The sequence below is a fragment of the Nelumbo lutea genome, chromosome 8 (assembly GCF_056320005.1).
Source record: "Nelumbo lutea isolate HS-2025 chromosome 8, American lotus-T2T, whole genome shotgun sequence".
Lineage (NCBI taxonomy): Eukaryota > Viridiplantae > Streptophyta > Magnoliopsida > Proteales > Nelumbonaceae > Nelumbo > Nelumbo lutea.
Window position 1 is genome coordinate 13076892 of NC_142691.1, and position 26157 is coordinate 13103048.

At 35.6% G+C, this 26157-nt stretch overlaps 1 protein-coding gene across 2 annotated transcripts; it reads right to left on the reverse strand.

Moving 5' to 3' along the window:
- Window positions 1-9354: 9354 nt before the first annotated feature.
- LOC148842800 (sodium/pyruvate cotransporter BASS2, chloroplastic-like) lies at window positions 9355-24633 on the reverse strand. 2 transcript variants are annotated; one of them, XM_088958124.1, is made up of 13 exons: window positions 24171-24633; window positions 23859-23967; window positions 22654-22780; window positions 22481-22522; window positions 22237-22350; window positions 22040-22102; window positions 20551-20678; window positions 17112-17193; window positions 16238-16289; window positions 15986-16083; window positions 15700-15858; window positions 9933-10022; window positions 9355-9817 (listed from the first exon to the last, which is right to left on the reverse strand). In XM_088958124.1, the coding sequence occupies exons 1-13, from the start codon at window positions 24289-24291 to the stop codon at window positions 9740-9742; spliced, it is 1263 nt and encodes a 420-aa protein (XP_088814250.1). In that variant the 5' UTR covers window positions 24292-24633; the 3' UTR covers window positions 9355-9739. The 2 variants fall into 2 exon arrangements, with proteins under 2 accessions (XP_088814250.1, XP_088814251.1); XM_088958125.1 differs by having other exon boundaries at window positions 22654-22777; window positions 24171-24623.
- Window positions 24634-26157: the final 1524 nt, after the last annotated feature.

Below are 26157 nucleotides of genomic sequence, written 5' to 3' on the forward strand. Positions count from 1 at the left end.
CTTCTTCTACATGGACCTTTCTTTGGTGGGTATCATTTCTTTTCTTTTTTTTTTTTTTTTCAGTCTTCTGTTTGGAGTAATGGTGTTTAGTTCATCAAAAGAAAAGAAACAACAGAACTTGATAGATGTACCCTTTAATTAGAACAGTGAGTGCTGGATGGGGGTGGAGAGAGTGGAGAGGTTGGCTGTAAACCAACCAAGCTAAGCCAGCCAGCACTCTCATGTTTGTCAGGCATCTGAATTGTACGCACCTCACCCCTCCCCCTCTTGTACTTGCCATATTCTAACTAAGATTTAGTAGGGAAATTTTCCTTAAGACTTGCTTTATTTGTCTTTACACTTAATCTGCAGAGAGAGAATAGTTGGATATATACTTGTTTGGAGGAGGATATTGATCAAAGGTCAAAGTAGAATGATAAAGTAGTCACGATAGTTTGATATCATACAGAAGCAATAGTTACTAAGAATGGGAGGCACTAAATTACAATGAACCCCATCACACAAGCAAACAAACATCATTTGAACTCCTTTTCCAAGTACCATTTAAAATTCATTGTTGCTTCCTCTCCCCATCGCAAGATCCCACTCTGTTTCTTGAAAGTGAGATGGTTCATGACATTGTGTCATCACTCCCCACTTAGCTACTACTGTTGTCCTTTCTCTCCTCTCCCTCTTCTCTTTCCACCTCCTCTCCTCTATCTCATCTCTTGTACTAGCATACTTTTAGATGCTATGGTCAATAATGCTAAAAAAAGCATCTTTCAATACTTTCACTAGTTTGAGGCTTTCAATCTCTCTCTCATATCTTCCTTGAGAGATGATAGGGGCTGCTGGCCCGAGACTTCTACATGGATAGAGGTAACATGGCCAACACATGAAGCTACCACGTTGAATATTCTAAGCCACTGCCTTGGTAGGTTAATTGGCTACATGTCCCCATTTATGCAAGAACACAGAATAGGGTGGTGATTTGGGCACCCATTATCGACCATTACTCTTTGACAAGAAAGAAGCTAGCACCAATTTCTTAATTATTGTTGTCATGAATAGGAGTTTGTTATGTCTTTCATATGGTATATGCCCCATTTACCATTGCTGGAGTGAGCTCAAAATTAACACCCCTAAAACCAATTCGGAAATAAGTATCATGTCTCCTACTTTCAATGCTTATTTTTAACTAGTTTGAGATAAAAGAGACTGAATTTTGGGTGTGATTTGGGCACATCCTATTTTTGAACAACCAGACATACCCCATAATTATGAGTGAAAAGGGGATAGTTAACAAAAACAAAACAAAACAAAATAAAACACAACAAAAGTACCCCCCTTGTCACCTTTACTATCATAAGCAAGGGAATCTTTTGTCTTTTCACTAGGGTTGTACCTGACTGTTTAAAAATGGGATGTGCCCAGATCACCACCATATATATTATTCTAACAGTATTTCTCATAAGAAAGTTCATATCTATATCTTCCAAATAAAATATAGTAGTAAATCAGCATTATTGATTTTCCTTAAATCAGGGAAATTGCTATTAAATCTGTAACAAACCAAAGCATTTAATTAATATCTCAACATCTTAAAAAAAAAGCGGATCAGTATCTCACATTATTGCTTCCAATAATATATATTATTGTAGATGTTATGATTTAGGCCCTATCTGGTTTTCAACCGGAATCGGTTGAAATGGCATCCCTCTATTTGAGGAAATGGCCATTCCCTCCCCTTTCCTGAAAATACAATTCCATTCCACCTAATTCCAATTCCTTCCTGAACCAAACAAACTATAACAGATCATCCCAATTCCAATTCCAAACGATTTTGACTTCGATTCCAACAGCAAACCAAAAAGACCCTAATTAATATTATGAATAATGAGTATCTAATTTAGTTTAAACCCATTATGGTAAGCCAAATTTTACATAGAACACTACTCTGGTAAGCATATGTGGTTTGCTACCAAATGGAACCGTTTTTCCTATTAACAGTATGAAAGATTTGCATTGTCATGGTTGTATGAATAGAAAAAGATTTTATTTTCCTTAGAAGAAAAACTGAAGTTCACCAAGGAAATATTGCGGCTACTTGTTTGGATTGCTAAATCAAACCCATCTCAGTGTAATCAATGATATCTCCTATATAATCACACATCTTCTATAGTCATGAACTCCAAAGATATATAAAGTAATTGGAGTTATTAGCTTTGCTTTATAACTAATTATATAAAAGGTTTAGCTTGAAAAACAATAGCAGAGAAAAAAAAAAACAGAAAAGTCAAAAACTCTCTTATCAATTATCATCATCTACCCTAGTGTAATTGTTTCTCCATTAAAGGACATCTAGTTCCTACCCTTTTAGGTAAAAAGAGCTACTGGATCTTTTCCCGTACTGGGAAGTGGGAATTCGATATTCCTCCTAATCATCACTTTTCTTTTTTTTGTCTATTTTGAGCTTTAACTTTCATCAAATTAGTTTATCGGTGCATCAATGGTCGCTAAACTATCGCAATCAATGTTCTCTTATTTTGTCATTAATTAGTGCCTCCTCCAAATCAACTCCCCAATATACTCATACCAAGTGTTTTTTATCCCATCCATCTTACTATATATTCTGCTGATTCTCCATTTCTCCATGGCTTATTACGTGTGAATGAACAAGACTCGTTGAAGCACAAATTTTCCATTCAACTCTAATCCTTTGGTTAATATACCACACTTGTCTCCCCCTTGCCCATCCATGGGTGAAACTGAGAGTAATTAATAAGGAATTTCTTGACCATCGACTCTCATTAAATTTTCTATTATAGCCCTAGTTAATCCAATTCAACCAATTTGAACTTGTGTTATACCACTGGAAACTAACATAGAGGGTCCTATCAATAAAATTTTTGCCAAACTCTCATGATCATTGAGCCCTTATTTTAGGCCATCCTAGTTATATAGTTGAAACAAGACTTAAATGATGATAAGCACAAATTAATTGAACCCATTCATATGTGGATGTGGCACGTCATCCATTCCTTTTCCTCAAGATTTTTGTGATTCTTTCACATACAAACTTAACTTCATTGATTCCCCAATTAATATTATCATGCGCTTAAAGCTAGTAGTTTGGTGTAGTTCTTTTGCATGGTGGGAAAACAATCTATTACCACTTAGTACCCTAGAAATGAGAGGACTAAAATAAATTAATCCACCTATGCTGATTTTGGTACATAGCATGCCCTAAGTGGACCCAATTAAAAGGTGGGTGTCAAATATCTGTCCCTATATACTGGTTTTTAGGGCTTGAGTTAAAAGCCATCCATTTTAGCCCCCAGCTTTTTGCAACTTTGCTATGACATTAATACCCCACATAACCACCATAATTATGCATGACAAGAAAATTATTCAGACCTATATGCCTCCAAGATCCACATTACATATTTATTAATTTGAACTAATCAGTAATCCCCAAACAACAATTTAGCTAGGGGCACCCTATCAAAACTCCAGTAGTGTGTTACTTGAGCAATTCGGAAGCAAAAAAAAAAGACAAGACATCATGCACTTTTATTGACGAGTGTCTCTGATGCATCATCCTTTTCACAGATGCAATGACAAAAACACCCATTCTAGAATTAGTAACTCCACCAATTTCCTTGGCATTCTCCATTTAGATTATCTTCTCTCAAGGGGTATGCTTGTGACCTTCTTGGCTCTAAATTTTACTGCCCCCATATGTTCCAAAAAGGAATATCCTTGGATTACATTTCCAGATTCGCTTCTTTTCAAATCTGGCTAGTTTTCATTTGGTGTTGTCGTAGAGTTACTTTTTTGTGTGCCACCTTTTACATCTTGTTTGTTAAGCAAGAGTGCAATTTTGATTTTGTGCTTGTTCAAGTGTTATGTAGCATGTGGTTTACATGCTTTGTATTTGTTATAAATCTACTGCTGCATAGTTATCCTAAGACAATTGGTCAAGTGGGAATAGTTTTGTATCAACAAAGAAATTTTAAATTAACTTGTGTTCAATAAAAGAGGCATTTGCAGGGAAAGTAATCCATGGGTGAAGCCACCCCCAACCCAAATTGAAAGGGGAATCAAGAGTGAAAAAAAAAATAGTTATAGAAATTGTAATGGACATGCAATATTATGACTAAAATTTTCTCACTTTGCTTTTGAAGCAAAAAAGAATTGATATTAATTGGTGTGTGGGAGTGGGATGGGGCTCAATGTTTGATCATTTGCATTATATATCCTAGGTATAATGTATGAATTGACATCTCACCTAATAAAGTGCCCCTTCAGTACCCCCTCTAGTAATATAAATAACTGAATAACTTATACATGAAAGAGGGAGTTTGACCCCCTATTTGGTAGGACTACTCCAACATTTTCTTCTCCTTTAAACCATCCTGCTTTTATCCTATTCTCTTTTTATGCCCTTCAGTCTTTGTTTTGTTGGTTCTCTTTGTCCTTGCTCTCCCTCTCCCAACATGTTTATTCATGTCAATCCTTATCAGCCAATTAACATTGTGTCTGGTGGCATAAGTGCCTTATATTTATATGAAAATCTTTTGGAAAAAAAAATCCATCTTCTCCTTTAAACCGTCTCACTTTTATCCTATTTTCTTTTATGCCCCTGAGTTTGGTCTGTTGGTTCTCCTTGTCCTTGGTCTCCCTCTCCCAACATGTTTATTCATGTCAATCGGTTCCTGATCAGTCAATTAACATCGTGTCTGGTGGATAAAATTGGCTTATATTTATAAGAAAATCTTCAGGAAAAAAAAAAGAACCATCTTCTTCTTTAGACCAATCTCACTTTTTTCCTATTTTCTTCTATGCCCCTGTGTCTTTGGTTTGTTGGTTCTCCTTGGCCTTGCTCTCCCTCTCCCAAAATGTTTATTCATGTCAATCAGTTCCTGATCAGCCAATTAACACAGTGTTTGGTGGCAAAAGTGGCTTATATTTATAAGAAAACCTTCAGAAAGAAACCCATAATACTGCACTACTTGTAGAGTGAAATTAATACAAAAGAGGTCATGGAGAACAAAGGAACTGTAGATGTTCTCTCTTTTATAAGCTTTGTTGTGGAATGATAGAACGAATTCAAAGTATTGAGACATCATATGGTTTTTTGTTGTTGTTTTCCTTTTGTTGGACTAATCATGTAGACTGGCTATTTATTTACTTCATTATTAATCCATGAGCTAAGAGTTCTTTTTCTCTTCTGTATTCGAGCCATTTAACCTCAAAATTAATAGCATTATTGCATGAACTTGACATAATGAGAAGTTTGACAAGTGGTATTCCCTTTGTTATAGCCCTTTTGGGTTTTAGGCGGCCAAAAAAGCTGTCAAATGGAATATTTTTGGCTACCCATAAATATTGCTAATGAAGCATCTAAAGTCATCCATCCCAAATAGATTGTTTATAACTAAAGCATACAGAATGACCACTTTTTCTATAATTTAGATAGAATTATGATATCCTCTTTTCTTAAAAGAACAGCACGTCTATAACTGAAAATCCTTTCTTTTGTCATATTTCTCTCTGTATGTTTAGCCCGCCCCCCCCCCCCCTAAAAAAATAAGATTCTTCATTCCTCCTTTGCATCATTTGAAAAAGAGAACCCTCAGAGTTGGCATTGCAAAAGCTGAGGCTAGAAACAGATTCAATCCTATAAATGCAGAAGGGGGATGTATCTGAGATAGAGATCTCTAGTGTTTTTGCTTCTTTAAATGTATTATGTGTTATTTCAAATAAATATTGCTTCCCAAGTCCCAACCATGGGTGGCATTAGTTGAGTATTTGTGAAATTGCACCTGCTGTCTGGCCTTCCAAATTAATCTAGTCTCAAGCTGCAATTCTTCTTGCAAATAAACTCTAATCACCTGAATTTGTGTTCTTTTATTTCTTTATATTATCTCTAAGCTACACTAAGAGGATTGCAGCTTAAGCAACAAAACAGGGCTATTGTGGGCTATTTGATTAATAAATTAAACATACCCTTCTTCCCTGTTCTTGTGGTTTGCATGCGCATTTGCTAATATTCTCTATATTTTATGATCATGATCTAAACTAGAGAACATTAGAATCCCTTTTAGCTCCACAGTTGATAAGCTAAATGTTCCAAAAATATATATGATGAAAGAAAAGCCAGGGGCATGCTTCTTGCCTTTAGCTGGCTAGCTGCCATGTAGCCTTGAACACTCACCACCAAGTTGGATGCCCCACAGCCATAGTGTTCAAAGCATTAATAGTAGTAGGCTAGCAGCTAAAGCCTAAAGCCAAGAAACTTAACATAGCCCCAGGCTTTCACATATTTGTTTAATGAGAAGGATTGGTTTATTTAATAGAATAGCAAGGCCATGATGCAGTAATGTTGGGGACCCCCTCGCATGAGTAGAACTTTTTACCACCGCTTTGGTGTCTGATAGGACATATTGTCACCTATGCGTCAAGTAGATTCTGATCTGTCGTCCAGAAAAGTTTCCCATTTCATTGTGTGGGTCCCCATTGAATCGTCACTCTGTGTGAAATGCTACCTCCACCAGGAGCTTGACTGTACATGTGTCGGGTTCCAAAAAACAAGCCTCAAAGGTTAACCAAGACAATCGCCTTTTCTGTTAATATTCTTTTCCTTCTTGGTTATGGGAATCTCACCCTGCTCCCTTTTGTAGCTGCATTACGAGCAAAAGAGGGGAGATGGGTGGGGGAGAGGAAGAAAGAAAGCAATCTGCTAGAGAGTTACAGCAGAAAGGTCAAAACATTAATGTGGCCATATATATATATATATAGCTGCCATGAACCAGATCCCCCTCCACCTGATGTGATAGTCTGGGTTGTCCAGATCAGCCCTCCAAGTGTACAGTGAATGCATCCACGTAAGCCCCAAACAGCTGTACCGTCTACTTCACCTTTCCACCTATGAATTATAACCCCATCCTACATCTACAAGAGTAGAAGATTGTTTGGGCTTTATCACAATTCACAGCCACGTTCAAAGCTTGGAATTTAGATGAACCCATCTCAGCCGTTTCACCAAGAGACTCGATTCACTCGGTTTGTTTTACCTTTTGCCCGGCCTAGGTAGACCGCTTCCCAACCTTCATTTGGACCAGGTGGTGGGACTTGGAATGGACCCATTTGACCCTCCCCAAAGGAATTTTTTCAACTTAAAAAATTGGTTGCAAAATTGATTATGCCCGGATCCTACTACACAGAAGGGAATAATTCAAGAACCGAATATAGTGTCAAGTTCAAAAGAATAAAATATACTTGGGGTACTCCAATGGGTCAATCCACTATCACACTTTAGGTTGATCTTTCTTCTGCAAGATGCTTGGTTTTGTCATTTGTAGTACTATGTGACTATGTCTTATCACTAAGAAGGCCCTTTTTCTGCTCTTATAGGAGAAGGTGGGCCATGGGCCACACTTTCGATAAAATCTAGGCCCATCATTGACTTACACGGAAATTGCACTTTAATATAATCCACATTCAGTTCACTGAATGCTATACTAAAAAGGGTTATTCCATTTTAGTGATTGTTTCTTTCACTCTTGCTTTCTGAGATCCAGAGTTCTAGAATACATCTAGCCAGGTGGAAGAATAAGAAGCTGCCACCCATGCCACGTGGCAGAAGGCAACCCTCACATGAGAGGGTCCATTTTAATATGTATCCTCCACATATCGGTCTGGAGTCTACTTAACGCTCATGCCCAACTTGTATTCAATTGGATTTGAATATCGACCCTCATATGAGGGGGGAGCACCCTCAAGCCCATACCTCACCACCTGAGAGGACCCCAGTTGATTCCTGACCCTTCTGGACCCTTGTCAAGCTTCAACTTGAAAGATTCCAGCCTCATTGCAGTTAGCCCAATCTAGGGCACCCGTACCAGGACTTTTTGGCCGAGGAGTAGTGCTTGCTAGAGCCTGAGAACACTGAAGCGACCCCGTAATGCAACAAAGGAGCTTCTCTCAATAAGTTTTCATCAGTAGATTAGTGTCGGATGGGACATATGGCTATGACAATGTGTCGATGTGTGGTAGGGTATCACTGTAAAGTGGGGCCCAATCTGACACTGTAAAAAGCTTCTCTTCATTTGATGCCCCCCCCCCCTTACAAAATCGCCAAATACCCTTTATTGAACTTTTGCCCTTCTATGGTTTACAGGGCCAAATGACCACTGAAGGTCACTTGGGCTGCCATGCATTTAGTCGTCCTAAGTTGCGGTAGCTGTCAATGACTCAAGCCAGCTCAATGTACCACTACATTGAACAATGTACCCCTAACTTGGGCTGCCATGCATTTTTCCATATCATGAACATTGTAGAGGTTGAGCTTTTCTTTTTCTTTTTCTTGTTCTTTTCCCTTCCCTTTTTCACTGAAACAAATGTGGAATTAGATTCATGTGGAAGTACTGAAGTACTTTCATATAATTGATATATAAAAGACAATAATAATGGAAGTTTTTTGACTTTGGCATTCTGGGATCGATATTAAAGAATTTTTTTGCTCTTGGGGGTCTCGTGACTGAATGGAGAGCATGGTTTGGTACTGGCCTTATGGAAGGTTAAACATTACAAATTTTAATTCACAGGACCCAAACCCTCATTCAAGTTTGTATAGTCTTTTGGATTCTCAGGATGCAGAAGCCTACTTGCTGGAGATTAAATGAAGTGGTAGAATATGCCCGCACGTTCTAGCCGTAAACCTTAGTTGCATAGTGGATTGCAACTAATAGCTTTATGGCAACTAGAGAAAAAGAAACTTTATTCTCAAGGGAAAAAAAAAAAAAGAAAATAAGGGCCTATTGAAAGGACAGACTACCCTGAGATAAACCACCAATCTGGTCTAAAGACCTTGGCCCATGCCCACAAGTCCAGAATAAACACCAAATTAGTCGATCTTCATTTGCTTCTTTTTAGTTTTTTTAACCACTCATTAAAGTAATGCACTGACCAACATAAAATGATTGTTCGAATGGTTCATAGCTTATAGATGGTCTGAATCAATGAGCATATCTGCTAAAAGATGACAGCAACAATGGTGCTGGTGGACCATTTAACAATAATCTTGGGTTTTTTTTTTTTTTTGATACTGATAGGAAGCACTTACTTCTAAAGGTCTTAGTTAAATGTAAATTAAATATAAAGATGGAGCTTTGTCATCAGAAGAATTCTAAAAAGACATGACAACTTTTCTGATAAATACTGGCATTGAGGGCCACACCCCAAGAAGTCAGCAGCAATTTTACCAGTATGACAAATATAAAATGCTAATCGATTTCAGCAGAAAAATGGCTCTTGACTGCCTCTCATTTGCATTCTTTTCCTCTTTCTAAGCCTTTCCTTACGATTCTCTTTTTCTTATATAATTCTCCATCTTGCATTATGAATAGATAAGGAAAAATATTTTAACAAATAAAACAAGGCAAAGATACTCCAATGAGAATAAAGGAATTATTCTTCACTGGGTATTACATACCCAAAACCAATTTATCTTCCTAATTCTAGAAACAGTATCTCAAATTAAACTTTTCTAGTTGACCAGCAAAAAAAAAAAGCTTTTCTACATCCTATAGTAACAATCTAACTATCTAAATGCAATGTAAATACAAAATTGTTTCCTCACATTAAAGGGGAAGTTTAAATGATATCTCCTATAGGTTGTACTCTAAGCGGAAAAGCTCTGAACTGACACATAATTTGAAACAAAAATGTACCAGCAGAAAAGGCCAAAGAATTCTCATTCCTTGAAATCATCCTTGTCATCATCTGGAATTGGACTGTTCCTCCAGAAGACAGCAAGGGCACTCCCACCAAGCTGTAAAGATGATAATGAATGAAGTGGGTAAGGAATTCCTACACATACCGGTAAATGTGAAAAAGAAAAAGAAAATAATAATTATATGTTTAATGAGAGTAAATTAGAGTCCCACCGCCATGCAAACAACACTGACAGCTGAAGGAACAGCAACAAGGGGATTTGTGAAGTGTTTTTGAGCAAGTAAGAATCCCAAGGCTGAACTCTGTAAAAATGGAATAAACAACTGAGCAACTTTTATGCTTATTTGAAGTATAGCATGAGTACATGAGTTGATAAATATTCATTTATTGTGGGCTATTTGAACTTTCTTCCTACTTTTGATGAATACTGCTCCATGGTGTTATGAATTCAAAAATACAACTCTAGTAATAACAAGAAAATGCAACAAATTGTCAAACACCCATGCTAGCTGATATTCAGTTAAATTTGTTACAAGTTTCACAAGTAAACCATCTTATCAGGATGACGTGAAAATAAAAATTAGAAACGCACAATTCATTCATGAAGTTGTGAAAACATAGAAAATATACAAGGTGGTGCTAAAAATGTTGAAAGTAATAGGAAATAGGAACACATGCTTTAGACTAGCCAACCTAACATGTGAGCATTGCTCTCATCTTATTCCACATGTTAAAGAGGAACAGCTTTAGAACATTTGCACTTTCGCATAGAATAAAATATGGGTAGAATGTAATGTATATACACAAGGATATAATAAAATAAAATGATTAAAAAAACTTATAAAAGTAGTGCTTGAAACAAGACTCGAAAATTGGGCATATTTGCACACATCCTCTTTTTGATAAATGGAGCACCCCTAATTAGTTTCCCAAAAGTTATTTTCTAAAAAGATAAGAATAATCCTGTGTCTTTACTTCTATTAGTACTAGATAGGGCCTGCATGTGTGAGGCACATAAAAATAACTAATGTTGTATAGTTACAAAAGATGAAATTGAAATGCACCAAACTGCTCTATTTGATAGACTAAAAGCTATAACATGTTGCACTAATTTAAGAAAACATCAAATACTGTAAGGCATGAGTCAAGACAAGATACTAAGAGATAAGGAAGGCAGTGTTATTAAACTTGGACTGGACTGGAAGGTCAGATATTTGAACCAGGAACAAAGGCTAAAATGGTTTTTGGGTTGCCCAGTACCTAGAAATGTTGACTTGGTGCAACTTACCCAAATGTGTTAATCGGTGTTATAATCTTTAATATTTATCGTTTTAAGCTTATTTCAATGTAAAATGATTTTAAAAGATAATCTGGAAAAATTCTGTCTTCTTTACCCATTCTTTAAGTGTGAGCTTGTCTTACACCACTGGTCCCCAAGTCCGGATAGGGGAGGAGAGTTGTGTCAGGTTGGTAACTGGTATTAAAAAATTCTGGCAAACTCTTATGGTCATGGATTCTGAATTGTCTTTTCGTGCTCATGCTAGGGAATTCCCTAGAAGTAACAGATGTGCTACACCACAAGGTGCCAACCAGCTGCTTGGTAAGGTCTCCTGCTGGTCGTAGCAGAGACTTGGGATTGAATCCCGTCTAAACCTGTGTTTGGGGGGTTATGGGTTGGGGATGGGCTACTCCCTGTTGTGTATCCCTTCAAAAGATATCAAAAAAAAATCTGCCAAACTCTTATGGTCATGGATTCTGAATTGTCTTTTCATGCTCATGCTAGGGAATTCCCTAGAAGTGACAAATGTGCTACACTATAACTCAAGTGTGGTAAGAAATGGGAAAAGGTATGCTAGGGCATTCCCTGGAATCAACACACTACAGCTTAACACAAGTGGACTGAGAAAAGGGCAGTGGTATGCTAAGCCATTCCTCGGAAGCAACATACCACAACTATGCCCATTGTGGCCAAAAATGGGCAAGACTTCCCCCATCCTTTTGGACAAGGTAGGAGTCCAAGAAACATGAATTCAATTAGCCACTTGAAATGTCCGAACATCAACAAGAAAGACCATGGAATTAGTAGACACAATGAACAGGAGGAAGTTTGACATTGCATTCTTAAAAGAAACAAAATGGCAAGGGAAAAGGCTATAGAAATTGATGACTACAAATTATGTTATGCCAAAGAAGTAAATAATAGAAATAGAATAACAATAATAGTATATAAAGATTTAAAAAATGAATTTGTAAATATAGTTGGAGATAGAACAGTTTAATTAGACTTGTTTTAGATGAGGAAAACGTTAATATAGTTAATGTTTATGCACCTCAAGTAAAGAGAATATTTTTATAGGAGAGATAAATGGGCATCTGGGAAAAAGAAGTGTGGGATATGGTGCATGGAGGATTTTGGTTTGGGGAGAGGAGTGAAACAAAAGATACAATTTTAGAATTTGCAATAGCTTAAATTATAGCAATGGTATACCCATATAAAAAAAAATGATGAACATTTAAGCCAAATAGATTTATCCTTACTAGGAGAATAAAACAAATGATGTGTAAGAATTGGAAAGTTAGGTGCATAGAAGACTATCTACAACACCCACACCCATAAGAAGAAGTGATCTGTTGCAAGCTGAAGGGACTATAAAGGCTAGGGGCAAGCCAAAAAGGGCATGGGTTGAAGTAGTAAGAAATGGTTGAAGCATTCATAATTTAATAATGGATATGGCACTGACCAAAATTGAATGGTTAAACAAAGTTCATGTAGCTGACCCTATATAGTGGGGACAAGGCTTAGATGATGATGATTTGAGTGAGCCATATGTTTGATTTGGCTGTTTGAAAGTTCCAACATCTGACCCAACGCCAAAACAAATATACATCTAGTCCAAGTTTGAGAACATTGATGAAAGGAATGTAACAAAATTTGTTTGAAAGGTCATGATTCAATAACAACAACGAGGCCAATGAAAAGAGTTTCTTAATTTGTTCTTAGTTCATGTTATATGGGGGATATAATTAGAATTAAATAGGTTCATTAGACAGAAGGTCATAAAAAAGGTCAACATAAAGGGTTTATTATTCATTCTTTTTATGTAGGTTTTATTAATAAGTATAATAGCCTTTTGTGCTTTTATAACGGGTGCACCCACATTATTAAAAATGGGATTGTCCACAACACCACCCTAAAATATTATTCCTGTTAGTGTTAATTTATCAAACACATAAATGCAAAAGCTTCCCAGAAAATGAAGCATGATAATTATAGTTAATTCCAGAGAACATAACAACAAATCTCATTTCTACCTGATTAAGAAAACATATCTTTTTTTTTCGAGGAGAAATAAGAAAACATATCTGACATCCTAATTTTGATGTGTGTCCAAAGTTACATAAATGTTGTGTTATTGTTTCATTCAAGTCCTTAACACAGTCGACATTAGAGAATTTTTTATTGGTAACTACTAAAACTTCAGTAGATAATAAAAAGAATGAAATATATGTTTAGCATCCCTAGGGATGGGATGGTAAACAACCACCTGACCCTTTTTTTTTATGCTAAAAAATGCATCACCAAATCTATTTTCTGATCTTTGAACCCAAGAGAATGTGTAACCTCGTTCCCATGCCAAGTATTTTATCTCCATAATGTGTCAATACTGCCATCGTCCTTGGCTGTTAGTCTTTCAACCAACCAAGTACCACCTTTGAGCAAGGTTGACTATGTGCCATTCAGGGTTGAGCTTCCAGGTCTATAGCTTTAAACATATAATATTTTATATTATATATATGAAATATATATAATATCTATCATATTGTAATATTTATAAATAACATATAATATAAAATAAAATAACACATACATATATGCATTATGTACATATATATAAATAAATTGCAGATCAGGCTAAAACAGTGTTTTTTTAAACCCAAACTTCACTCCAGGTGGAGGGGTGACCACCTTGAAATTTTATTGAGCAAAATCACTAATGAATTAAAAACAAATACATGGGAGGACGTAGCCTGCCTTGCCCCACACCTAAAATACAATTCTCTCCCTGAATCTCTCTATCCAAACTCAAAACAAACAGAAAATTATTTCACCCATTTTGCTCGGATCCATGGCACTCCCATTCTGTTTTCAATTAAGCACTTATTAACAGAAAGAGGTAGAGCATCACTCGGCCAGAAAAAGGAGCTATCTCTTGTGTCACAAGCATGGTTCGCCAAACAAAACAGTGTTTTAAAGCGCAAGATTCACAAAAAAGTGCAAAAGCCATTTTGCATCCAAGGTGCAAGGCGCAAAGCGAGGACTGAGCCTTTTTGAAGCAAGGCACAAAATTAAAAAAAAATCAAAAAATTTGTAAAAAATCAAACTTTAAATTTAAGCTAACTGTTTTAAAAAGCCTATTAGCTTAAATTAAAATACATAAGCATATAAAGCATATTGGAAGTGAAAATGCAAAAATAAAATAAAATATTGCATATAAAACATATTTAAGCATGTCAAACTTTCAATTTCTTTATTTTTCTCACAATTTCATTATTTCAAATTAACTAATATGATGCTAAACATCTTTCAATCTTAATTCTACAGGCCGCCTTTGTACCAAGACCCTTGAGGCAAGCCCAAACAAGTCCATGTTAGGTCTTAATGGTGTGGGCTGCAACTTTAGACAGATGTATGACTAAAGCTCAGAAGAGGCATTCAGCTCCAGGATCAGAGGTGTGTTCTATGTGGACATGGTGTTGAGGATTGCTGCCACCTGTTTATTCACTGTCCCGTTTCAATTAAAGTTTGGAACCACTATTTCTCTGCACTAGGCCTATATTGGGTGATGCCTGGCTCTGTTAAGGAGCTGCTTTGGAGATGGGATTTAAAGGGGATGCCAAAACTTGCTGCTGTTATTTGGAAAACCATTCCAGCTGCTGTAATCAGTACCATTTGGACTGAAAGGAACAAAAGGATATTCCATAATATTGCTAGAACTCAGGAGGATCTAATTTCGTATTCAGTTGGAAAATTAATCTCTTGGGTGTCGGCAACTAAAGGGATTCAGACCTCACATTCAGAGGCTAGACTGAATTCTAGTAACTTTTGGGAGTTGTAAGCTGGGGTTGTAATGTTGGGACCCTGTCAAGGTTTTTTCCTTGGAGGATCCCTTTGTATCTTATTTCAATATCAATAAAAATTTACCCTACCTTTTCTCAAAAAAAATGTTAGGTCTTAACTTCTTAATCCCCACCAAGAAAAAAGAATCTATAATTTTAATTATCTTTTAAAAATATCTTTTATTAGGATGAATGAATAAACGGCAGTAGCAAATAGGGGGTTTTGAAGCTTCAGTGAGTAAAGCCAACAAATCCCTGCCAGCTTACTAATTTCCAGTCCATTCAGCTCCAATAGTAAGATTTTAATCTTAATTCATATGCAGTAATCTATTAAGTACATTTCATAATTTCCTACTATCTATTATTTGATTTCAAGGGTTCTCACAGTATCATTTCTACACTATGGCAATGTAAAAGTAGTCTGAGGACAAAAAAAACTGCTTTACAAGTACACTATTTAACATAAATTGCTGTTTACTCACAATTTCTATTAAGTCACAGAAAACCCAACTACAGTAAGTTCTCTATTTAGGACATAACTGGATCATACTAAATTTGGGGAAAAAAAGACCCATGGAACTGAGGTCAAGGGTCCCTAGACCTCTCCTTGCAATGGTGCCCATATGCCATTATAATTGTGAACGTTCTCATCTTTCCAGGTTACCAGAAAAATATGAAAGGGATAGTAAATTGCAGAAAGATACCAGTATCAGTGATTTTCACTAGTATGGGATTAAATGAAGATGCCATGCATTATGAACATAATAAAAAATATATATATAACTGTTTTATGGTATACAAATTATTGGACACACTAACAGGTGACGAGAAAATATACAGATGATGAACAAAGACAAATACCTGCATCCCACATTCTATAGAAATGGTACGAGAAGTGGATTCACCAAATGACATTTTTGAAATCCAATAACCAAGAGCAAATGCAGCAACATGTAGAATAGCTACAGGAACTATCAGTTGTGCACCCTGAGCCTTCAAGACATCTGAAACTTGCCCAATCTTGCATATACACATGGCCAGGTCAGTTTTTTTCCACATAATGCTAGAACTACTAAGCTTGAAAGCTATCATAACCACTTCACGGTTCATTTAATAATTTCATTAACCAATAGAATCATTAACTTACAGGGCTTGCACAAAGTAATGTGGTAAGGATAACCCCGATTAGCGGTGTCACTGTGACTATTTTTTCAGTGAACTTGGGGAAGAACTCGTTCGACAATACTGACACATAAAACCAAACATAGATTTAAAATCCATGTACAGATGAAACATTCTTCAAAAGATTTATGAGCTGTATAAGCTGCATTAGAGCAATAATGATCTATTTTTTAATCATTAATGTAATTATACCGTGAAGTGAGCATCTTTTGATTACCTCCAATGACAGTTGGCACCAAAACAACTTGGAAAGTGCTGAGGGCAAGGCCCTGCAAAGATAAAACAACTGTTTTTAGCCTTAAACTGGTAGACAGAAGGCAATTATCAATAATCGGATCAAAATTGCTTGTAAGAGATAAAGGAAAGTTTATATTCCGTTAGGAAGAATGTAAGCACAGTCCACATACTGTTTGATGGGGTCCAACTAGGAAGTTCCTTACAGTAAAAACTGAATTGGAAGATTTAACAGTTTCTCTTTCTTCCTTTTCTTTCCAGTAACTGACCAGAGAAATTTGTTGAAACAATAGAAAAAGAGTACAAAAAATACAGGAAAACTCAAACTGTAAAGAAACAACTGAGCAAATCATGGATAATCTAGCTCAACCCTCAAAACATAACCCCAGAAGAGATCAACCCAAGCCTAAAGAACTACCCCATTGAGACCCCTAATACAAGTCAGATTCATGATTCATAAGCCCCTTCTATCCAAAAAACCTACTAGAGTGTTTTCTGATCCTTGAACTTAAGGCCATGATGTAGTTTCTCTGATGAAATGACAATACAAGGAAGGCTTTGATTCATGATCCACATCCACCCAATCACCTTCTTTATTTCTTTGTTTTCATTTTTTCCTCCTGGACCATTTCTAGAACTGTTTCTTTTTATTCCCATCCAAAAGAACGTTTTTATTGGATTCCATAATTCATAATCCTTTACGCGGTTCCCAACCTAATTCCTATGGCCATTCGGTAGGTTTTGATTCCGATCCATTCAACACAAAATATTAAGTTCCTCAAAGTTATTAGCTTTATTTTATACAAAATCAATACAATGTATTGAAGAACTCAATATCAAGCAATGCATGTGCTTACTGCTGCATCAACTGGAACAAGCTGACCTGCAAGAAGCTTTGTGAGGAGAGGTGTCATAACAATAGCACCAATTGTTGAACACCTACAAAATCCCAAATAGTAAAATGAATAGTGACGCATCTGAAGCTCAAATTGAACATTCTATCTGAAATCAATCAGGGAGAAAGAAATTTAGGACACTGGCATAAAAAAAAAATGCATTGTGATTGTTGCCACTTAACAAAAAAAAAGGATGATCATTTCTGCCCAAGTCCGCATTGCCTGGCCCAGAAATTTAATATCATCATCAGCAGCAGCATGAAACTAAAAATCAGGATACATGTCATGTGAGCTTGTCTTACACTACCAATCCCAAGCTTGGATAAAGGAGGGTTGTGTCAACTTGGCAGCTGGCATTAAAACTTTTGACAAAACTCTTATGGTCATAGATCCTGAATTGTCTTTTTCTTGGGAAAGCTAGAAATGATAGGGTCAGAAATGAAGTCATTCAAAGGAACAAAAGGAATGGATTCAATAAGTGATAAAATGAGAGAAAGTAGAATAAGATGGTTTGGTTACATGCATAGAAGACCATCTAGAACACCCATAAGAAGAAGCAATAAGTTGCAAGTTGAAGGAGCTAGAAGCAGACCAAAAAGGACATGGTTGAAGTACTAAGAAATTATTTAAGCTCTCATAATTTATCAATGGATTTGACACTAAACAGAATGGAAATGCAAAACAGGATTCATGCAGCCCAATGAAGCTAAGATGATGATCATTCCTAACCACAAAACAATGTAAAAACCTAGCCCGGCCCATGATCATTCCTAACCAAAAAACCATGTAACATGATGGACCAATATTAGAACTGCCAATAGTATCAGAGATCCAAATAGTACCAGAACTGCCAATATCAATTATATTATCAAGCAAACAGTTAACCTTTATACTTCTGAAGTTGTCCTTTTCTACATGTCTTGGAATTTGTCTAGCTAATCTTCCAGAAGAACACTGCCAAATCAGTATGTGCCAACATGTTTTTTGCACATGTCATGTAGGGCAAACATTGTGATTTACTCTTTCTTCCTTCTATTGCCCCCCACCCCCCCCCCCCATGCATAGTTCAATATGTTTGTCTCATGGTTTTATGAAGGAACTATAAGAACAGGTATGATTATCATAGAGGTGGACATTTAATGTTAGATTATGGGTAATGCTGATAAGTTAAAAAACATATTTGACATGGATTTGGGCACCTACAACATGTAAAAAGGCATTCCAGGTGTAAAATTGAAACTGAAATAGCCATGAATGCTTTCATATTGTAAATCTATATCTATACTATTAGAAAAAGTATGAATCCATGGTATGGAACTTTTAGTTGACCAAAATACCCCTATTATTGAATTTTCCCCTCTCCAATTGTGAGGGCAGAAAATGTAATTTGAACTACTACTGTTCACCTCATTCATTTCCCTCTCATTAAGTCTTATATTTTGGGTATTAACTCCCATTATCTTTCCTTCTCACTAAGTCTTATTTGAACTACTACTTTTCACCTCAATCAATTACCTCTCATTAAGTCTTATATTTAAGGCATTAACTCCCATTCTCTCTCATTGAATCCTATGCTTAAGCATTTTTTCTCACCAATAAATTCTATCAATTAGACCTATATCCAATACTTTTAAATTTTAACAACATAAAACCCATTTTTTTAAAATCAAACCAAAAACAAATGTGTTAATTTCTCCTAGTTGGGGTAAGCAATTCAACCACTAGGGTCATAATGGGTCAACCCATGATGTCATAGTTAAATTATAAAACTTTTAAAATAGAAATTAGCACAAAAATAAATAAAAATCTATAGAAAAATTGGGCATGTATCTAATATGTTATATTACTCATGCTAAAGAAAAATAAGTGTGATAAACAATAATTGTTTTTATTGATGTTAGGAATGAAATATGAACTTTAAAGCTGACCAAAAATGAAATTGTTTTCCTATTTTTTCACAGGTCAATTGTTCAAACTTTTGGGTCAAATGTGTCAACTCTGGACATCAGAATTAAATAATACAAATTTTTAAAAAGAGAAAACACAAAATAAGATATGAAAAAATACAAAAACTCACTAATACTTATAATAATAATAATAAAGAAAAATAAGCTTGATAAACAAGAAGTGTTTTTATTGATGAGGAAAATGAAATACAAATTAAAAACCAAGCCAAAAATGAAGTTGCTTACCAACTTGGTGGTGGGCCAATAGTTTAACCTTCTAGGACAAATGTGTCATCCTTGATATTATAATTATATAATAAAAATTATAAAAAGATTAAAAGAAAACACAAAAAAAAAATGAAGAGATATAGATATCTTAAAGGAAAATTTTGGGCATATCTCTAATATTTTATATTAACCACATTAAAGAAAAATAAGTGAGATAAAGAAGAATTATTTCTATTGATCATGGAAATAAAATACAAAATTTAAAACCAGCCCAAAAAATGGAATCGTTTTCTTCTTTGGCAATAAGAATTTGACTCTTTGGGTTAAATGTGTTAAACCTTGACGTCATAATTAAATAATAAAGACTTAAAAAGATAGAAACACCAAAAAATTGTAGAAAACATTTAGGCACATCTCTAATATTATATATTCATCATATTAAACAAAAATAAGTGTGATATAAAAGAACTATTTTTATACATGTAGAAACATAAAAAAATTATGGAAAATTTTGGACACATTATTATTATCACCATCATCATCTAAAATTGCACATAAAAAGCACATGCACATTTCCTAGTACATCTAGACCTATCCATGGGCCGGGCTTTGCCTCTATATCAATAGAACACATTCAGGCCCAAGCCTGAGCCAGGCAAGGAAATTGAGAAAAAGATATTTTTTACTCAATAACAAAACTGATTTATTTATATTAAACAACCTCAAAACCTAACAATACTAAAAGATCCCACTATGGCTTGAGAAAAGAGACGATGGACAAAGAAAACATATTATATATTATATATAATAAAATATATTTTATTATATAATTTACTATCAGGTCGGGCTCAGGTCAGGCTTTTTTGAGAAAGCCCAAGCCTAAGCTCGCAGGCCTAAATTCATGTCTAAGCCCAACTAAGAGCAGGCCAGGCTAGGCTCGCCTGTCGGGCTACCCAGCCCATGAATACTTCATAAAAGTATGAGTTCCGCTATGGTATAATGCATCATAACCAATCAACCGATATTTTCATTCAAATTCACATGAAAATTTGATTGGTCAAAATGCTTTAGGTACAATATCATTTCAGTACTATAGAACTTGTCAAAAAAAAGTATTAGCAAGAAGAGAATTTCCTTGAGCATTTATATCAAATTACAATTGAAGGCCATTGAGCATCCAGTCTACTGAAGAAAAACCAAACTGCAAGTATACAAAGTAGACCTACGTTGTCATGAGAACAGAGAGTGCAACATTTCCCTTGGATATGTAGGTTGCAACATTTGATGCCTGGCCTCCAGGGCAGCATGAGACCAAAATAAGACCAGTTGCAAGTGGAGCTGACAATTTTAGACTCTGTAAATAAGAGAGTAGATTTACTAAGCAGACTACAAATCACGTGGAAACAAAATCAAGGCAGTGTGAATTGATTCTGATAGTTCTAAGCACCATAGCATACAAGTAGCAATGGTTCATGCAGAAATTCAATCATGTGCTGTATTCATGATATTGATTTTACTCTATGCAAAATAAAATGATGGAGTACAATTCATGTAGCTAATTCCAAATAGTTGGGATGATAATGATGATAACTGTGACGGTAGTGGTCGTGAATGAAAAGAAAATGCACTTGGTAGAACTTGTTTAGGAATAACATACATTCTAATGCCTGTCATAATATGATGCCCCTGTTCTAGGGTCTATCTGGGAAGAAAAGAATTTTCAAGTCTCCAACAAAAAAAAAAAAAACTAGAATGCAGGAGGAACTGATTGATTTGATTATCATTAGATCTACCTATTGAATAAAAACGAGAAAAAAAAAAGGTTGTCTTCAAGATATGGTGTCATTTGAAACCAACAAGCAGTGATCTTTTCTTCAAGAAGATAGGATACCCAAACATTAAATTTGATGGCTGCAATCATGACAATCCATGGATATTTCTGGGCATATTGGAGTTGGCAATTTAATGAGGGAAAAGTTAGCATTAATTCTTCAAGATTGAGGTGGAAGGGGACTCAAAGGTGGTAATAGGATGCATGATGAAGTACAAGAAGACACTTAGGTGTCCAAACATATTCATACAGCAAGGCAGATTCCTTTCCAGCAAAAGGGTGAAAAGATCAGCAAATGCTTTGGCCAATATTTATGCAAGAGAAGGGGGTAAACATGGTTGAACTGTTTGTCGGGCCTTATAATCAAGAATAGGTGATGTCTATCTGTTTTCTCCTTTCAATTTTATATTAGGGGTGGCAGAGCCAGAGGGCTACTTGTAATAATGAAGAGAATAAAGATTATTATTTTATCTTGTACCAATGTACTATTATCATAATATCTAATAAATAATTTCTGATATGTTAATAACCAAATATATATATATATATATATATATATATATATGTATATATATATATATATTAATTCACACAAAAATTAATTCATTTTATCCCAGATAATGCAAAGCTATGGAAGAATAAGCTCCAGCTCCCTAGACTATTTCCAACCAGGAATTATATCAAACTATCATAATCTATACTGAAAGTGATCATATATATTATGTATGTATGTAGGTATGGAACTTGAGGAAGAACTAATATAAAATTCAGGCACTAAATAGTGTCTCTATCAAAAGGGAAAAATCAAAAGAATCAACGTATGACAGGATTCAATATCAGTATGCAGGGAAAAATGAGAGATACTAGTATGGCTAAAGGCATACCATTGCAATGATGAAGCCTAACATGGGTTTAATGAAGTACTGAGCAAGAAATCCTACACCCACCTGCAAATAGAAGAATAAACTCGTCCTTTAATGGCTGAAACAAAAAGGAGTGAGGAATGTTTTAAAAGATATATTAGTTTAACTTTAATAACAGAACTAATTCCAAGGATCTACAAAGAGAGTTAGATTCTAACAGTCCATGGATTTCTCAGGCAACGTCTGAAATCATCAAAAGTCAAGGTCAATCCCATTGAAAGCATGAGGAAACCCAAGCCAACAGTGAAAAGGTCGGTCTCCAACCAAGTAACCTGCAGGAGAATCCAAGTGATTAAGTAGCTATGCAACCTAGACTTTGAATACACAAAGTTTAGAAACATTTTCAATTAAATGAAAATATAGATTTATTAATCAAGTTGGAAAAGATATTGATAACATTACCGCAGCTGGCTTGTATATACCAATAATTGTACCCAATATGACCTGTCCAAAAATAAATAAATAAAGACAGAAATTGTCTTCACCAAACAAACCTCAAATGAAAACTGAAAGAATTGTTAAAGGAAAGTGTATGAGTAGAAAGGTTTCAAAGAAATGTGGAGTGTTGAACATACCCACAAAGGAAAAAGAGTTGTTAATGTTTCAATTATACTCTCATATTGGTTCAATCCACTGGGTTTGCTACTAGGAACCTCCCCAGATACACTTGCTGCTGCTTTGCACAAAACTCGATTGCTTCTGCTGGACAGCACATAACAAATAAATCAGTGGTATATAATGATCGTTAGAATATGATTTCAAATCATAAAGGCATTATTTCCAGCTTCAACACACAAATATGTCATTTACCATCCTAAGCAATTGGGACTGTGTGGACTAAAAAAGTATGTCAACATTCAAAATTTAAGGCAATTAAGCAAGAAATATGAACCTGATTGCAAAATACAGTAGATTTTCATAACCACTTCAATAACAAATAGGCTCAAGCATTTCATATTGACAGAGCTACAAACAACCAACATGGGACTAAATCCACAAAATAATAAATCATATAAAAAGTACAATAATAGAAAAAAAAAAGAATGTGAGAAGATCTTAAAATATCGTTGAGACTTCGTCCCAGAATCCTAAAGAGGCAGATGGAACAACCTCTGCAGACAGGAAAATGATGTGCTCTTTGTTCCTTTTTTTCTACTTTTCTTCCCTTTTTATACGTCCCCATTATATATGAACATCATGAGTTATCTCTCTGCTCTCTTTATAAGTTAAATTCTGATGATGGCTCATTGTTAGTCCTCAATGAATTCCTCTTTTCTGGAATAAGCTCTCCCTAGTTATTGAATAGGTACAATGCCTCCGATAACAGGCCACCGGTTTAATGCACAGTGTAAAAACAAAGGTGTACTACATATAAACTCTCGTGTCTAAAGCCTGTATTCCTTAAAAAAATTAATACTAGAAATGTGATGTATGCTTATGAGATCCTCGACTATAGAACCTTGTTCATGTTTTTCCCAGATACACACTCTTACAGTTCCTTTTGCATAACATCGTTGACAACAGAGTGGTAAAGTTATCTCAAGCAGGTAGGCTTGATCTGCTTATGACTTAAATTCAATAAAGACAGAGGATATAGTTTTTCATTTTGTTTCCCTTAAATTTTGTAATCCTTTAAAAGGAAGGCAAGCATCAGTTTAGAAAATGTGAAGATGAGGATATAGAACTGAAAAGTGAAAACCGTATAACATATAAAGTGGCAGCTGGCCTTACGCAATGCCCACAAAAAAGGTAAGAACTTCTCAAGTAATCCATAACATACCGCGAAGCTTGAACAATTGAGGAAGGAGAAGACAAAGCGACTATTGGACTCCGGACACTGTTTAGGACGGTCCAAGTTGCCTTATTAGATACTAAGCCGCTTCTCAGGTCTACTTGATCAAATAAAAACAAGAAAAGAAAAGAATAGCAAATTAGTATTACAATCGACGGTAACATAATCAAACAAACCCAGATCCCCAAAACAGTCAAACTAAGTATAACCCAATATTACAGACGAGCATAAAATTTGCCAACCCAGCAATCAAACAGAGCCCGCACATGAAACATTTTATTTGAGAACAAATGCACGTACCCAAATGGGATTGAAGTCTTCTGACAGGCAAACAAGAGCTTCCTCTGTAAAGGCCGCTGGGCATCTGTAATTTAGTATCTTTCTGAAGAAACCTAGACATGGAAGCCATTGAAGAAGCCATGGTAAGAGAGCTTAACTGTAAGAAGAATAAGGATGGACAAGATAATCAAACGGATGATGGGTGTTCCTTCTTTTCACAGGAAAGAAGAAATCATGGATTCTCTGCAATTAAACGAAGGTTGTATGAGATGGTGAAGAGAGAGAGGGTGAGAGATAGATAGAAGACAGTTCAAATAGCTCGAAAAATTGTAGTTGCGGATAGTTTATCAGTCGTGGAAACCAATGAACCACAAACTCATTAGCTCATACAAAGTCAGAATCACACACTTGGACTGCGAATTGTCTGTTGCCTGTTGGGACTTGGGAGTGTCATTACTGTGATCTCCGCATCAAGATTAAACGCAGTCAAGCTATAACTGCCATTGATTTTTCACTCAAAGTTGGACCCATGGATTGTGGAGCTGTGAATTGTCATTGTCAGTATGTCACTTCCAAGTTGCAATTGCCATATGGAGTAATCACGTGCTTCTCTAGTCTTTGAACTCTTCTCCTTTTATACATAGTTTTTATTCTCCTCCGTTTTGGAGTCTGGGCCTCCGTGGGCCTGTGGCACGAGACCTTGGTGAGAGAGAACGATCTTGGCCTCTTGGGTTCACGACTCACGAGTCACATGTCTCTTGTACCTGGAAGGGTACTTGGAGACAAATATAAGCCTAAATAATCCCATCCGTTGATGTACTTTCATTTCAGAAGTGGAAGAGACGACCCATATTAAAAAGATAAGGGACATTTATTAAAACACCCCTATACTTTTTGTAGATTTACTGAAACATACAATTATAATTTTTTTATAATAAATATAACTTATAATTTTGGTTTTATTAAAACACCCCTATACTTTTTATTATATTTCTAAAGATAAAACTATGTTATTTAGAAGACAAGAGGCTATATTTCTATATATAAAATTACTCTAACAGTTCTTTTCATTGATGTGGGCCTGTCAATCAGGACAAATTTGTATTTCAAAATATAAGGTTTTTCACTCTACAAATTTGTATTTATATTTTTTCCATATTGAGCTTGGAAGTAATACAAATGCAAATATGTATAGGGTAAATGCATACAAAATATAAGGTTTTGCACTCTATATATTTGCATTTGTACTCCTTCCAAACTCAACCTTAAGGCCTGGTGGTGTATGTGGTACCACCATCACAAGGGCATGCATGTGTTGCCGGTTTAAATTTGGGACAGGCAATTCAATTGAGAGATTAATAAATGGGCCAAATTAAACTTTATTACATTGTTACCATCGAATTTTTATTAAATTTATTTAAAATTAAGAAACTCTTTTTTTTTTCATATTGATACATTGGTAACTATAGGTCTCGTGGTAAATTGCTTTTCTCACATTATCAAGCAAAATTAGTCCTAATAATGAAATTCTTCATATGAAAAAATAATCTCTCAAGTGTTGGTCTAAGTGGTTTGGGGTGAAATGGAATCATGCATCTGATGATGGGGTGAAGGGCTGATCGGTCCATCCATCAAACCGGTTCGATCGATGGTAGATTGGTCCACTGAAGGATCGCTCAATAATGGACTAGTGGACTCAAACTGGCCAGTCGCTTTTTCTACCATGTGTTCATGCAAGAGGATGTCTCGCTCTCAGTACTCCACCTCCTCTCCCCTAGCTACAATCCGAATAGAGAAAGATAAAGTATGTATTGCATGTAGGGGTGTCAATTGGACTGGATTATATCAGGTCCAATCCAATATTTCATATTGGTCCATCCAATTCATCCAAATTCAATATGTCTTATTGGTCTATCCAATCCGTCCAAATGAATTTTAATTTAGACGGAATCCAACCCAAAACTTATCCGTTGACACCCCTAACTGTATATACTGCAATTAATACTCC

Bases quoted from the DNA above. Each gene is read 5' to 3' on its own strand.
- LOC148842800 (XM_088958124.1), bottom strand. From the start codon at position 24,291: ATGGCTTCTTCAATGGCTTCCATGTCTAGGTTTCTTCAGAAAGATACT. The intron at 16,290-17,111 runs GTAAGCACATGC...TTATCTTTGCAG, and splicing joins TTGTTCCAGTTGATGCAGCA to GGCCTTGCCCTCAGCACTTT. The intron at 16,084-16,237 runs GTAATCAAAAGA...TTTATGTGTCAG, and splicing joins GGTGCCAACTGTCATTGGAG to TATTGTCGAACGAGTTCTTC.